At 44.7% G+C, this 17,053-nt stretch overlaps 1 protein-coding gene across 1 annotated transcript in view; it reads right to left on the bottom strand.

The window, feature by feature from the left end:
- The window catches only part of LOC139423666 (activating signal cointegrator 1 complex subunit 3), a 164,670-nt gene that overhangs the window by 74,162 nt on the left and 73,455 nt on the right, over positions 1-17,053 (bottom strand). The window contains exons 11-14 of the mRNA XM_071175278.1: positions 13,438-13,602; positions 8,506-8,682; positions 8,072-8,143; positions 2,758-2,892 (exon numbers count right to left, since the gene is read on the bottom strand). Of these exons, the coding sequence (XP_071031379.1) occupies positions 2,758-2,892; positions 8,072-8,143; positions 8,506-8,682; positions 13,438-13,602 (549 nt within the window). The remainder of the gene's footprint in view (positions 1-2,757; positions 2,893-8,071; positions 8,144-8,505; positions 8,683-13,437; positions 13,603-17,053) is intronic.

Genomic DNA, 17,053 nt, shown 5'->3' with positions numbered 1-17,053 from the left:
GCAGCAGGCCAACCCTGACACTTGTCTGTGTGTGTGTGTGTGTGTGTGTGTGTGTGTGTGTGTGTGTGTGTGTGTGCGCGCGGCTGTCTATTGATCCCTGTCCTGTGTGATTGATTCTACTCATCCTGAGCCCATGGCTACAGTCAATCATGACCAGCAGGTTCTTACCAGCAGGTTCTGTTCATACGCTCCTCTACCTGGACAAGAAATAGTGAGTCTGGTTGGGTCCAACTGGACTAGAGCATGGGCCAAGCTACACACACAGAGATCCATTTAAATGGCTATAGCATGCTAATTTCACATTTTATGGCTACACACCATAAACTAGACTGTCTGTGTACATCTGTAGGTGTGTAGGTCTGTCTGCCTGCCGGTCTGCCAGTCTGCCTGCCGGTCTGCCAGTCTGCCTGCCGGTCTGCCAGTCTGTCTGCCTGCAGGTCTGTCTGCCTGCAGGTCTGTCTGCCTGCCGGTCTGTCTGCCTGCCGGTCTGTCTGCCTGCCGGTCTGTCTGCCTGCCCGCCGGTCTGTCTGCCCGCCTCGGTCTTCATCTTCAACCAGAAGTCTACTCCATGGTCTACAGGTTAAATATCAGTACTGTCCTCCTCAAGCACATTCAACACCTGTGCTGTTCTCATTCACAGCAAAAGTAGAAGGCAGTCAAACACCCAGTAGATAAAACACTTAGACAACACACGCCGAGTGACAGAGCTCCACTTCACTTCCCTGGCCTGTTAATTGGCCTGTATCTGAGTGCTGTAAAGTTTGTTCATGGTATCTACGGGGGCAGAGCGGGCCTCTCTGACTCTCACACACATCCTTCCTCTTTGTTTACAGCTCTCCCCCTAGGAACCCACTCTAAAGAGGTGCCTGACCTCAATTTCTCTCACTTTCCTCTCCTTTAAATCTCATGAATAAATGCTCATAAATAACGGTGTTTGTCTGTAGCCTGAGCCAAAGAGGAGAGCCAGCCTAGGAGCGCACAGCCACTTTACAGTACACACAGTAACTTTAGTACACTGGAGTCCATTGTTACAGTTACTTTAGTACACTCTCCAGTAGACTGGAGTCTATAGTTACAGTAACTTTAGTACACTCTCCAGTAGACTGGAGCCTACAGATACAGTAACTTTAGTACACTCTCCAGTAGACTGGAGTCTACATATACAGTTACTTTAGTCCACTATCCAGTAGACTGGAGTCTATAGTTACAGTAACTTTAGTACACTCTCCAGTAGACTGGAGTCTACAGATACAGTAACTTTAGTACACTCTCCAGTAGACTGGAGTCTATAGATACAGTTACTTTAGTACACTCTCCAGTAGACTGGAGTCTACAGATACAGTTACTTTAGTAGACTGGAGTCTATAGTTACAGTTACTTTAGTACACTCTCCAGTAGACTGGAGTCGATAGATACAGTTACTTTAGTACACTCTCCAGTAGACTGGAGTCGATAGATACAGTTACTTTAGTACACTCTCCAGTAGACTGGAGTCTACATATACAGTTACTTTAGTACACTCTCCAGTAGACTGGAGTCTACAGATACAGTTACTTTAGTACACTCTCCAGTAGACTGGAATCTACAGATACAGTAACTTTAGTACACTCTCCAGTAGACTGGAGTCTACAGATACAGTTACTTTAGTACACTCTCCAGTAGACTGGAGTCTACATATACAGTTACTTTAGTACACTCTCCAGTAGACTGGAGTCCATTGTTACAGTAACTTTAGTACACTCTCCAGTAGACTGGAGTCCATTGTTACAGTAACTTTAGTACACTCTCCAGTAGACTGGAGTCTACAGATACAGTTACTTTAGTACACACTCCAGTAGACTGGAGTCTATAGTTACAGTAACTTTAGTACACTCTCCAGTAGACTGGAGTCTATAGTTACAGTAACTTTAGTACACTCTCCAGTAGACTGGAGTCTATAGTTACAGTAACTTTAGTACACTCTCCAGTAGACTGGAGTCTACAGATACAGTAACTTTAGTACACTCTCCAGTAGACTGGAGTCTATAGTTACAGTAACTTTAGTACACTCTCCAGTAGACTGGAGTCTACAGATACAGTTACTTTAGTACACACTCCCGTAGACTGGAGTCTATAGTTACAGTAACTTTATTACACTCAAACACTATCACGATAGACAGGGGTAGGAGTAACAGTCTACAGCAGTGGTGCACTGAATTGAGTCAACACTGTCTAGAAGAATGGTGATTAGTGTGTGTGTCCAGGTACAGTAACATAGATTACCTTTATCTAACGTGAACTCATGTAAGCCTCTTAACCCTGGCACACTGTACCTGTGCTCCATGTAAAGACTCAGATGGTCCTGACAATCCCTGCAGCCAACTCTATCTCATGTCTACTCCTAACCAGTAGTTACTCCTAACCCACGTCTACTCCTAACCAGTAGTTACACCTAATCAGTAGTTATCCTAACCAGTACTTACGCCTAACTAGTTTTTATCCTAACCCACGTCTACTCTTCACCAGCAGTTACTCCTAACCAGCAGTTACTCCTAACCAGTAGTTACTCTTAACCAGCAGTTACTCTTAACCAGCAGTTACTCTTAACCAGCAGTTACTCCTAACCCAGGTCTACTCCTAACCCAGGTCTACTCCTAACCCAGGTCTACTCCTAACCCAGGTCTACTCCTAACCCAGGTCTACTCCTAACCCAGGTCTACTCCTAACCAGTAGTTACTCCTCACCTGAAACAGAAATAAACCAACGTATGTTCCTTACTGATTTCTCACACTGGCCGTAGTCAGGTCCATGGTCTGGCTGGAAGAAGGAAGACTCTCCCCGGTTCTTAGCCATCTCGATCAGCCCCATGGCTGTCCTCACCGTGGCATTACGAGCGTGGACAAACACCATCACCTGGGTCACACAGAGAACAGAGACACGGGTCAGTCTGGGTCAAAGGGGAAAACACAGAGGACGGAGAGAAGTCAGTCTTGAGTATAGACAAACACCATCACCTGGAAGACACAGAGAACACAGACACAGATCAGTCTGGGGTCAAAGGTCAAAACACAGAGAAATAGAGGTAGAGGTCAGCCCATACTGTTCGCTACAACATTCCTCTTTCATCTAAAAGCACTACTGTGCAGTGCTGTTCCTTGCCACACTAAAGATCCATTGTGATTGCAGATACTTCTCTCCTGCTGTACTGTATGAGAACAGAAGAAGGTCACGATGCCATTTTAATCTTTTGTTAAAAGGACAGAGAAGGGCTGTCATTTTCCTATTACACTCAGTCTGCCCTTGTAAAACAGTCAATACCACGGACAAAACAATCAATAACAGAAATACAAGACAGTTATGAGATGGAGGCAAAGGACTCTCCCTCCCTCCCTCCCTCCCTACCTACTTCCCCCTTGTCTTTTAAGGACACTATAAAGGGACTAGAGAGAGGAGGGAGGGAGAGAGAATATGAGAGACAGTGGGAGAGGAGATAAGAGATAGCATGTTAATATCCATGTGTGAGTGTGTGTGTGTCTGTGTGTGTGAGTACAGGCCTGAAGGGCCTTCCTCTGTCTTTGTACCAGTCACAGAGGGAGCCTCATAACAGATAATGTGCCACCATTGATTCCGGTTCTGCTGCAGAGCTCAGAAGTGTCATCCCTCCTCTGTCACTGTATCATAATGTAATGTATCATAATGTAATGTAATCCGGGTGGCGTAGTGGTCTAGGGCACTGGTCTAGGGCACTGCATCGCTGTGCCACCAGAAACTCTGGGTTCGAGCCCAGGCTCTGTTGCAGCCGGCCGCGACCGGGAGGTCCATGGGGCGACGCACAATTGGCCTATCGTCGTCCGGGTTATCCCAATGTAATGAATCCTAATGTAATGTATCCTAATGTGATGTAATGTATCATAATGTAATGTATCATAATGCGTCTCAGAAAATGTCACTGTACCCGCCGATCAGTTTACCCACACAATATTTTTTACCACTACGTCACTACCAAACATTCACTGGACACACACAGAGAGAAATAGATCTTTGGAAGGGGGATTCAAATGTATATTCCAGTAAGTATAGTTTGTCCAATAGCAGCAGTCAAATGAGTTTGTGAGACAGGAGAGCCACCAAAGCTGTGCTGAATATGTTGTAGCACATTTTACATGATGCATTATGATTAGAGGTCGACCGATTAATCGGAATGGCCAATTAATTAGGGCCGATTTCAAGTTTTGGGGGGGGCGCCGATTTGCCATTTTTTTTATTGGATTTAATATATATACAGTGCCTTGCGAAAGTATTCGGCCCCCTTGAACTTTGTGACCTTTTGCCACATTTCAGGCTTCAAACATAAAGATATAAAACTGTATTTTTTTGTGAAGAATCAACAACAAGTGGGACACAATCACGAAGTGGAACGACATTTATTGGATATTTCAAACTTTTTTAACAAATCAAAAACTGAAAAATTGGGCGTGCAAAATTATTCAGCCCCCTTAAGTTAATACTTTGTAGCGCCACCTTTTGCTGCGATTACAGCTGTAAGTCACTTGGGGTATGTCTCTATCAGTTTTGCACATCAAGAGACTGAAATGTTTTCCCATTCCTCCTTGCAAAACAGCTCGAGCTCAGTGAGGTTGGATGGAGAGTATTTGTGAACAGCAGTTTTCAGTTCTTTCCACAGATTCTCGATTGGATTCAGGTCTGGACTTTGACTTGGCCATTCTAACACCTGGATACGTTTATTTTTGAACCATTCCATTGTAGATTTTGCTTTATGTTTTGGATCATTGTCTTGTTGGAAGACAAATCTCCGTCCCAGTCTCAGGTCTTTTGCAGACTCCATCAGGTTTTCTTCCAGAATGGTCCTGTATTTGGCTCCATCCATCTTCCCATCAATTTTAACCATCTTCCCTGTCCCTGCTGAAGAAAAGCAGGCCCAAACCATGATGCTGCCACCACCATGTTTGACAGTGGGGATGGTGTGTTCAGCTGTGTTGCTTTTACGCCAAACATAACGTTTTGCATTGTTGCCAAAAAGTTCAATTTTGGTTTCATCTGACCAGAGCACCTTCTTCCACATGTTTGGTGTGTCTCCCAGGTGGCTTGTGGCAAACTTTAAACAACACTTTTTATGGATATCTTTAAGAAATGTCTTTCTTCTTGCCACTCTTCCATAAAGGCCAGATTTGTGCAATATACGACTGATTGTTGTCCTATGGACAGAGTCTCCCACCTCAGCTGTAGATCTCTGCAGTTCATCCAGAGTGATCATGGGCCTCTTGGCTGCATCTCTGATCAGTCTTCTCCTCGTATGAGCTGAAAGTTTAGAGGGACGGCCAGGTCTTGGTAGATTTGCAGTGGTCTGATACTCTTTCCATTTCAATATTATCGCTTGCACAGTGCTCCTTGGGATGTTTAAAGCTTGGGAAATCTTTTTGTATCCAATTCCGGCTTTAAACTTCTTCAAAACAGTATCTCGGACCTGCCTGGTGTGTTCCTTGTTCTTCATGATGCTCTCTGCGCTTTTAACGGACCTCTGAGACTATCACAGTGCAGGTGTATTTATACGGAGACTTGATTACACACAGGTGGATTGTATTTATCATCATTAGTCATTTAGGTCAACATTGGATCATTCAGAGATCCTCACTGAACTTCTGGAGAGAGTTTGCTGCACTGAAAGTAAAGGGGCTGAATAATTTTGCACGCCCAATTTTTCAGTTTTTGATTTGTTAAAAAAGTTTGAAATATCCAATAAATGTCGTTCCACTTCATGATTGTGTCCCACTTGTTGATTCTTCACAAAAAAATACAGTTTTATATCTTTATGTTTGAAGCCTGAAATGTGGCAAAAGGTCGCAAAGTTCAAGGGGGCCGAATACTTTCGCAAGGCAATGTATATATATATATATATATATATATATATTTATACCTTTATTTAACTAGGCAAGTCAGTTAAGAACAGATACTTATTTTCAATGACGGCCTAGAAACAGTGGGTTAACTGCCTCATTCAGGGGGAGAACGACAGATTTTCACCTTGTCAGCTTGGGGAACCAATCTTGCAACCTTACAGTTAACTAGTCCAACGCAATTAACGACCTGCCTCTCTCTCGTTGCACTCCACAAGGATCCTGCCTGTTACGCGAATGCAGTAAGCCAAGGGAAGTTGCTAGCTAGCGTTAAACTTATCCTATAAAAAAACAATCAATCACTAGTTAACTACACATGGTTGATGATATTACTAGATATTATCTAGCGTGTCCTGCGTTGCATATAATCTGACTGAGCATACAAGCATACAAGTATCTAAGTATCTGACTGAGCAGTGGAAGGCAAAAGCAGGCGCGTAAACATTCATTCAAACAGCACTTTCGTGCGTTTTGCCAGCAGCTCTTCGTTGTGCGTCAAGCATTGCGCTGTTTATGACTTCAAGCATATCAACTCCCGAGATGAGGCAGGTGTAACCGAAGGGAAATGGCTAGCTAGCTAACGCGCGCTAATAGCGTTTCAAACTTCAGTCAAACTTCAGGAAATAGTCCTATTTATTAGTCCTAAATATTCCTACAATAACTACAACCTAAAATGTCTTACCTGGGAATATTGAAGACTCATTTTAAAAGGAACCACCAGCTTTCATATGTTCTTATGTTCTGAGCAAGGTGCTGAAACGTTAGCTTTCTTACATAGCACATATTGCACTTTTACTTTCTTCTCCAACACTTTGTTTTGGCATTATTTAAACCAAATTGTTTACTTGAGGATAAATTGATTTTATTGATGTATTATATTAAGTTAAAATAAGTGTTCATTCAGTATTGTTGTAATTTTCATTATTATCAATTCAAAAAATGTAAATCGTCCGATTAATCGGTATCAGCTTTTTTGGTCCTCCAATAATCGGTATCGGCGTTGAAAAATCAGAATCGGTCGACCTCTAATTATGATGCATTACAAGTTCAAAACATTTTTGAAATGTCAGCTTGAAACGTATTTTCTTTCTCTTCAAGTCTAATGTGTCATCATTCAGCCATGTTGAAGGCAGCAGCAGCAGGGCCTAGCTGGATAGTTTCATCTCCTCAGCACAGTGACTTAAGAAATTACAGAATGTCTGGGGTTTGGAAATGACTTGCGGCAGCAACGCCAGATGAAGTGAAACATTCTCTTAATGTGATGCTGTACATCACACACACACACACACACAATATGTCCATGTGACATCATCAAACAGTCTATTATATTAATAAGCCTCAAGTTAAAACTCTTTCTGCAGGGTTACCTATACTAAGCAGGAGTTAGCACAGATTGAGCAGCGTAACCTAGCCTGGCGTCTCTTCCATCCCCTTGCTGTGGGCCCACTGCAGCAAACTTTTATTTATTGAAGCTGTTTTATCAGTGCAGAGCTGTGAGGAGGGAAGCGTCCACGGTAACTGCTGGTTTGAAAGCTTATTAAAGTTCCGTCTGCCGGGCTGAAACCCCAGCACAGGAGGGCCAGGGGGCTTCATCCAGACAATTCCATCTATCACCCTCCCAGATGAAATTAATATATGTCACAGCCATTTCTGACAATTTAATATGGAGCCTAGACAGATGCTCCCTATTGGAGAGTTTTGGTTTCAGGGCTGTGACCCACAGACAGAAAGATGACATCACATCTAGACTCGCCGACTGTGAGACTGAAAACACAAACCACATTTTCCAATTCAGATACCAGAACCTGGTACAGTATTTCAGATCCTTTTAAAAACATGTATTGACTGCAGGCAAACTGTGTGTAGATTCATTTACTTGTGCACTGTGTGTGTTTGAATGAGACAATGTGTACACACACACACACACACGTGTGTGTACGCGCTCGTGGTGTGCCCAAGTGTGTGTACGTGTTGTTCGCATAGGTGTGTGGGTATATGTTAAGGGGATACAGACAGAACCAGCAGGCTGGACTGGGAACTCAAAACACAGCGCAAATGGGGCTAAGTGGAAATGGATGAATCCACAACTCTGGAAGCTGGGGGGAGTGAGTCAGCTGGGGGCTGGAGAGGGAGACAGACTAACACACACACACACAGTACAGTACAGAGAGCCTTACCTGATGTCCATTTCTGATCTGCTCCAGAACCTTCTCATAGCAAACCTCCTCCATATCATGAAGCTGCTGGATCTGAGAGAAACACATATTAGTTGTGTTAGAACTGTTTAAGAGCATTGGCCGAGTAAACGAAAGGTCGCTGGTTCGAATCGAACCCGTCATTCTGCCCTTGAGCAAGGCAGTTACCTCCCAACAACAACTGCTATCCTCTGATTCAGAGGGGTTGGGTTAAATGAAGAAAACACATTTCAGTTGAATGCATTCAGTTGAGCAACTCACTAGGTATCCCCTTTCCCCTACGTTTGACCAGGTCAAATGATTCAGATGAACGTGGTAAAACAAAACTCCTGGCCCTGCTAAAGACACGAGTTCTGGCAGTATGGTCAGCTTGATGCGTGTTAGCAGTGTGTGTGTGTGTGTGTGTATGTGGTCACCTTGTTGGTGGTCTTGATGCCGACGAAGCTCTGTCCGAGGGGCACGGGTCTGAAGCGGCTGTCGAAGTAGAAGAGTCCGATGTAGGGGTTGACATGGAGGAAGGAGGCCACGTCCAGGTAGTTGGGCAGCGTGGCCGACAGACCCAGGATACGGATCATACTCTGGGTTGACTCCACCTGGAATAAACCCACACCAAGGTCAAAGGTCACATCATGATGACATACTCTGAATGGACATCTTACAGCAAAGTCCCACAATGATGACATCACAATCCGACTGGACTTCACCAGTCATGACACAGTGATTTCAGTAGGTGATTTGGATCAAACCTGGACGCTTCCCTACACCAGTCTCTTCGACAGGGAAGAAGTGAGAGAAGTGCTGTCTTACACGAGAGGTGGGCTACGTGCAAACACTTCAGAGAGAGAAAGACCGTGTAGGTTTGTCTGTGTGTGTGGGAGAGAGAATGTGAATGGGAAAGAAAGCGAGCGTGAGGGAGAGAGAACAGACAGATGCAGACAGAGAGAAGCGAGGGAGAGAACAGATAGATGCAGACAGAGAGCATCGAGGGAGAGAGAACAGACAGATGCAGACAGAAAGAAGCGAGGGAGAGAGAACAGACAGATGCAGACAGAGCGCATCGAGGGAGAGAGAACAGATAGACGCAGACAGAGAGAAGCGAGGGAGAGAACAGATAGATGCAGACAGAGAGAAGCGAGGGAGAGAGAACAGATAGATGCAGACAGAGAGAAGCGAGGGAGAGAACAGATAGATGCAGACAGAGAGCATCGAGGGAGAGAGAACAGACAGATGCAGACAGAGAGCAGTGAGGGAGAGAGCGTGAGTGTATGTGTGAGAGGCCCATCTCCTTGCCTCCTGAGGTGAGTGTGACAGGGAAGATTGGTAAGGCTTTTAATGTGATGCAGTACCCGTCTATACCCTCTATCAAGATAGGGCCCAGCCAATCCCTGGCAGCCGATAGTCCTGGCCCGGACCAGCCTAACACACACACAGCACTGTGTCAGCACAGTGGTAACAAAGCGGCCCATACTGTAGATACACATTATGTTCATTAACAGTGCCCAAGTCAGCCTGGTTGAGTGGATAGTGGGCTTCTTACACACACCATTTCTCCATTACTCTCACTTAATGGGCTCTCGAGGGAGGCTGCTTTCCCTGAGCTTTTTCCCATGATCAGCGATAGTTCATTATACAGTTTTCAACACTTCTGCATCTATGATACTTTACCAAAGAGCCCTCCACACTAATGCCTCCAGTGATGAACGGGTTTTAAAATGCAGGTAATAACCAAATGTTTATCTCCGGAGCAATATAAAGCCTGGAGTGAGTCTACCTGACGACGGGAGAAAATGAAATAAACCAAAACTTTGACAAGCAAAACATCACATGTGATAACTGCTTCAGTGATCATCCTAAATTTACATAAAGAGAAAGGAGGAAAATAAAACATCCTTTAGAGCCTCGACTTAATTTAGAGGCAGAGATTTCCATATTCATGAGGTTAAAAGATGTGAACTTAAGCACCCTGTTCCTCCTGTGTCAGGAGCACCAGCCGTGGTTCCTCCAGCAGAAAACACTAACAATTAGGTTAGCCTGTCAGGTGTAGCGGTAATTGGACAAGAGGGATGTGTGTGTGCGCGTGTGAGAGTTTATTTGTGTGTGTGTGTGTGTGTGTAGTTAGGGTTGGGGGAATATGTGCAATGGGTTTGGGGTCCTTCAACTCCTGGAGTATTGTGGGTAGGAATGGATGCTAAGTATGTTGACTTCCAAAAAAAGAAGAAAAAACGCAATTACTGAACATCTTTGGGAGGGAGAAAGAGTGAACCATAAAGACTCCGCTTTCTTATGTGTCTATATTTGTGGGTTCAGTTGAGGAGGAATAAGATATGGTGGATTTCTCTACTGTGGCCTGGTTTATATGTCCATCTAAGCTTGTCATTTCTCAATAAAGATACACACCATCACCCTTCCTCACCGTCTCACTGAAGCACATATCATTCTGGAGTCTGGTTGTTCCATGTACTCCTGTGTGTTCTGGATCAAAGTTACCGCAACTTTGATGGTTAACCTAAATATTGATATGATCATATATGAGATATGATGTGTGGGTTATGACTGTGGCTGAGGCCTGAAGACTTGTAGAGCAACCACAGACCACAACTTCAGGGTTACTGGACCCCCACAGACTTCCCTGGAAGGCTCTACAACAGAGCCCAGTGTCTGCAGTGCGGTCTGTGCTCTGACTGATTTGTCTCTTCTTGGAAACCAGAGAACTAAAGACCCTGTCCTTCTCTTTCGGAGAACTCTTGTGTTGTTTCCTCTCTACCTCGTCATGTTTAATTGATGAGGTGGACTCCTTTTTGTACTTCCAGAGGCGACAATCTTGCTTACTGTGCGCCAATCAATAATTCACAGTGTCTTAAAGACACCTTCCAATGTGCTGTTGACTGTTGGCTCCAGTACGGCACAAACACCTTAATTACAAACGCTGGCTGGAGAAACACAGCAAAGACATTTCTGCTGTGGTACTCAGGACGGTTGGATCCATCTTGGATTTTATGTGCAAAAAAAACTAAACACACTGCCTCTGAAGTACCTGCCTGTGTATAGGCCAAATTAATAGTCATAATGCATTATAAGACATGTTATATGCCTTCATAACAGCCCACGGCTCTGTGACAAACGCTAGTTATAGTGTTTATAACACCCTAGAGAAACGCGAAGAGACAGACAAAGAGGCAGCAGTGTGCGGTCTAGGAGAGTCTCTAGGTAGGGGTGTGGCCTCACAGGACACTCCCTCAGCCCTTCTCCAGTGACAGCAGCTAGAGCTGCACATGAATAGGCTGTGAACGGAGTCAACAGCGGTCAGACGTACAGACTGCTTTTCAATTACCTGGCGGTTAACCTTACCCACCCAGAGGTCCCCGACGTCACAGCACACTAAAATAAATAAATAAATAAAAAAGCAGCAATATATCCTGTCAGTATCCTTCTCTCAGTCTCTCCCCTCTCTGATCGGTCTCTTCATCTCCAACTTTTATGTCTATCATTAATATTTGAACATTCATTTTGGTATATTGATGTGTGTGTCTGCCCATGGAAAAAAAGAAACATTCCAATCCCTCGTCACCTAGGAGACCGTGAAAATTCCTACCATGCATCTCTCTATCCCCGCTCCATTTATTCATTTCCTCCCTGGCTGGGATTGACACCTGACGCTAGCTCATCACAATGGAGCACGTTTGCGGGACACTCCGGAACGATGGCTCCCATTTCCCAGGCTGTCTAAATTTGCATAATCACTCTAATATCCCAAACGGCCGGACTGATCCCTGCGCAGGACGCTGTCAATCATCATAAGAGGGAATCAGGCATCCCACTCAGACGCAGAAACACAAAGCACAGGCAGCACAGCCCACAGACAGACAGGCTAACTAAAGCTAAATCACTGACTCTGACTGAGGTAAACACACAGCTCCACAAACCAAGACTAGACCAAACCCTTACAATGTTTAACAATGACAGAAACCTGATATGGTTGAATGAGAATGACTCTGTTGTACTAATATTAATATGAATGTCCTTGTGCATAATGTTCACCATGGTGAGGAGACCCTAGTGTAATGATAGAGGGAGGGACTGACCTGTCGGAGTGGGCTGACCACCAGGCTAGTGTGGTGGGAGGGGACAAGGTAGGATAAGGGCTGGGACCAGGGCTCTAAAGTGCGACCATTTTGGTCGCATATGCTCGAAAATATTTTGCTGTACGACCTGGAATTTTATTTGGGGGGCACCAGTAAGACTGCAAAACCATGTGATCACCCAGAATAATTGTTATGATTCGCCTTCGCTGTGCCGCTGCCTCCGAGTGCCATACTCGCCAGCACGGAGAGCAAATCAAGTGCACCTATAGGCCTACAGCTGGCCAATCGGATGGCTCAGATTACCGTGTCTGCAGTCGATGCCCTGCTAAATTGATACTGTGAGATTTTAAAACCATGACTAGAGAGCAAAGTGAGTTCACGTTTACAGTTTTATTCAACACTGTAACCACTTTTTATTGAACACTTTTATACGCCATTAAATGAGCTTCTCCCTTCTTCCACTCGCATTTCAACCAGCACGGCAGCTGCAATGGATGAGCAGCAAAGTGTATGGAAATGCTTGCATTGTTATTATTAGTGGCTTGTGTCAATTTTTATATGGAGGAATATTTCACTTCCACTGGTCATAGGAGTAACATGAATTTGAGCATGAGACATGAGTTTCACCATCAGCTGAATGACGTCCCCTTTTTGGTCACAGTCAGTCTCAGCGGAGGGAGGGAGAGCAGAGGGATGGTGAGAGGCAGACCCTCTGCTGCCCCCCCGCTGAAACTGACCATCAGTCCAGTGAAATAAATAAAAAAGCACATTATTAAAATGTATGCTCACTCAGCTGGGCCTCACAAGTAATACAACAACTGATCTAGAACCGGTGTGATCATAAACCATACGTTTTGAAATACTTAAATCATCTGAGAAGAACAACATTGGCAGGTAAATTCAAGCATAGCCAATATGCAGTGATAATGTATTGGGCCTATAGCCTACTGCACAAACCTCATTGTTAACTGCTTTTAATAGGTTAATGTTGGATAGGTTACTGTTTAAGTAAGGTTAAATACATATATATAATAATTGACAATAACCAAAGTCTTTAAAGGGTTATAGTTTCTAGCCACACCATGTGCTTTAAAAGTAGATATCATTAATATATGCCCAATACAGGCTTTATCTCAAATCAATTTTGCTTTTCTGGTGTTCCTACATTTTATTTTGTGCTACTAACTTTTAAAGTTGGGAGCACCAGTGCTACCAATATATATTTATATTTTTTAGAGACTTATGCTGAGACAGAGAGGGACTAACCTGTCGTAGTGTCCTGGCCACCAGGCTCTCCAGAACTGGTCCTCTGTCCTCGTGTAGCAGATGCACCTCGTCCAGGATGAGGAGCTTTACAATCTGGGACAGTGCCACGTCTCCAACGCTCTTCCTGGTCACCACGTCCCACTTCTCAGGGGTGGTCACCAGCATCTGGAAAATCAGATGGACACACACCGTCAGTGACAGACAGATGAACACAGACAGACTTGATTTGTGGGTCGATCCAGAAGTATCTGTTCAGCCCCATATACTCCAAATCCATGACATATTTAGGTCAAGGAGTTCTTCATTACCATCAGACCAGGGTCCTGTGTTTAACAAGGGGACAGAGTTCTTCCTGTCCAGGTCACGTGATCAAGGAAAACACTAGGCCCTACTCGCATCATATACACCACCTGCAACCAGAGCACTCTATCCATCATCTGTGTTATCAGTTCACCCCTCTATCCTCTACACATCCCTCACTCCTCCCTTGTCATCATCTTCTTAATCATCTGTTCCCGTTTAAAACCCGGACCCTTTGGGCCCTTCAGAACCATTGTTCTAGAGGAATTAAGCGTCTGACGATAGAAAAATAGAACAATGAATAATGAATGGCGTGCTGTTTGCCAACCCATCGGTGTGTGTGTGTGTGTGTGTGTGTGTGTGTGTGTGTGTGTGCGCGTGCGCTGTCTGGGTGTGTGGAAATTCCTATTAGACACTTTTTATAAAATCAGTTCATTAGACTCTAGTTTGCATTTAAATCCATCTGGCTAGCCATTACAGACTGGCGCTCCTTCCTAGCAGAGAGAAAACAGCCACACACACACACACATTATCATTAGAGACTGGCACGGTGCTAGCAGAGAGGAAACGGCCACACACACATTGCCATTAGAGACTGGCACGGTGCTAGCAGAGAGGAAACGCACACATTGCCATTAGAGACTGGCACGGTGCTAGCAGAGAGGAAACGCACACATTGCCATTAGAGACTGGCACGGTGCTAGCAGAGAGGAAACGGCCACATTGCCATTAGAGACTGGCACGGTGCTAGCAGAGAGGAAACGGCCACACACACACACACATTGCCATTAGAGACTGGCACGGTGCTAGCAGAGAGGAAACGCACACATTGCCATTAGAGACTGGCACGGTGCTAGCAGAGAGGAAACGCACACATTGCCATTAGAGACTGGCACGGTGCTAGCAGAGAGGAAACGGCCACATTGCTATTAGAGACTGGCACGGTGCTAGCAGAGAGGAAACGGCCACACACACACACACATTGCCATTAGAGACTGGCACGGTGCTAGCAGAGAGGAAACGCACACATTGCCATTAGAGACTGGCACGGTGCTAGCAGAGAGGAAACGCACACATTGCCATTAGAGACTGGCACGGTGCTAGCAGAGAGGAGAGAAGTGGCTGTCTTAATTAGGCTGCAGGTTCATCTAAATGAAAGCTCTGGCTTCCAAACCAACAACTAGCAGGCCACAGTGCTTTCACAACAAAAACAATGACAAGACGCCATTTGACTTAACAGGAAACCCTCATTATTTTCCTTGCATTGTTTTTAATTATCATTGATCTTGACCTCGTTATTTATTTCTATGACTGGTTGCTAAGTGTTTTACATGTATGGTTGGAGACACTCCCACGGATTGATTTAGGTGCTTCAAAAACTCTCCCCTAGATAAATCACAATATTTGTGAATATGCAGCGTTGGTGAAATAGAAGAGAGTGCAGTCCTGGAACACAATGGGGCGGATAAAGACCTGTGTCAAAGTGGGTTTCCATTATAGAACATTTACAATTACTAGAATGGACATCCACATTCAAATCAACGTTCCATGATGATCACGTAGAAATAGTGTCCTAGAACTGTTCTGATGTGCAAGTTGCAGCTCATCTGTGGTGGTCAGACCCAGCCATATGATAATGAGTGGGGCTCGACCCAACGTGCACCCAGTGGATCAGAACAATTCTGGAACACACGGAGCGGTTTTCTTGAACGCGGATTAAGCCTAGCCCTGAACAAAAATCATACTGAATGGAGAATCTCCATTGAAAGAGCATTTTAGTCTAGGACTAAGCCTAATGTGTGTCTGAGAACCCGACCCTATATTTCTATGTGATGTGACTAATCCCCAGCTCCATGTTAATGAGGGGGGCTCTACCCAGCGTGGTAACAGTGATGTGTGCAGCCATGTGGAACCCGGGGGCATGGCGAGGTCTTCCCATACTACCACTTATCTACTAATTACCTGTCTGACGGTCTGTCTGTCTACCTGTCTCTGACGGTCTGTCTGGCGGTCTGTCTGGCGGTCTTGCGTGTGTGCCTTTCTGTATGTCTGTCTGTGGAGCAGAGCACCAGGGGGCCACTCTGTCATTAAGTTAATATTTACTCTCTGGACTGAGGGAGAAGGACTAGGAGAACCAGCACGCCCACTGCTCATTCACCCACCCACCCGCACACTGGCATGTCTGCCAGCCAGCAGCCACTCCAAGCAAATCTACTGTTACTATGGTAACTATCAGTGCCACAGAGAGAGAGGGGGTTTGCGAGGAGGGAAAGGTAAGAGGGTAGAATTGTTTCACTGCTTTCATACTGTAAGTGAACGACTAATAGCTTGTCCAGGCTACAAATGTATCCAACTGTGTTTGTGTGTGCGCACATCCACTGCATGTTTTTGATGGGAGTTGTGACAATAGCAGTGACATAGCAGACACAGAAATCAAATCGATGTTTATTTGTTGCGCACACAGACCAGCAGATGTTAAAGCAGCTGCAGGGAAATGCTTGTGTTTCTAGCTCCGGCAGTGCAGTACGTTCCTAACAGTACAACACTGCTACAAGGAAAGCATGTACGGAAGTAGTTACGTAGGAGGAGCTATGTACATATAAAGTAAGTCCTTAATTAGCTTCATTTCTCACAGATCAAATTACATTTCAACAGAATAATATTGCTGGAATGCTAATCTTCTCTGTATCGAACTACAGCAATGACTTCACACATATATGCAAACAGTGAGAAACAAACACTGGTGTGAGTATGTTTGTAAGAGGGAGGGAGGGAGGGAGGGAGGGAGGGAGGGAGGGAGGGAGGGAGGGAGGGAGGGAGGGAGGGAGGGAGGGAGAAATAGAAAGGTCTGTTAGAAAGTTGTTTCAGATAACAAAAATGTATGAGGATAATTTTTTTTTAAATCCTCCTTATTTACCCTGAGGTCTCTAGAGAGCTAACTTTATAGTACCTAGTGAACTTTAATGGAGTTGTTATTGGAGTTTTAATACACTTACTCCACACTAGCAGAAACAGGTAATTTCATGAAATTGTGTTTCATCCAAAACTCTACAGTCTGGGTAGATAGAGAAGCAAGGCTGGTTGGTGGGAGTATGCAGGGGGTAAGGATAATATTGTTGAGCCTCTGCCAGTCCATCCTCATTAAAAGTGTGTGTGTGCCCTCTCTCTCACAAGGAAACAAACGCACGTACACACACACACCTCCAGATTAACTGGTATTGACCTCATTGCTCAAGATTCACAGAGCTGTTACAATTGGATATTGGATTGGACAATTGATTAATCGTTTTAATTGAAAGAAAACATCTGATTGGTT

The sequence above is a fragment of the Oncorhynchus clarkii genome, chromosome 2, assembly GCF_045791955.1.
Source record: "Oncorhynchus clarkii lewisi isolate Uvic-CL-2024 chromosome 2, UVic_Ocla_1.0, whole genome shotgun sequence".
Classification (NCBI taxonomy): Eukaryota; Metazoa; Chordata; class Actinopteri; order Salmoniformes; family Salmonidae; genus Oncorhynchus; species Oncorhynchus clarkii.
Note: the sequence above shows the minus strand (reverse complement) of the source record. Positions and strands in the feature narration are given on the sequence as shown.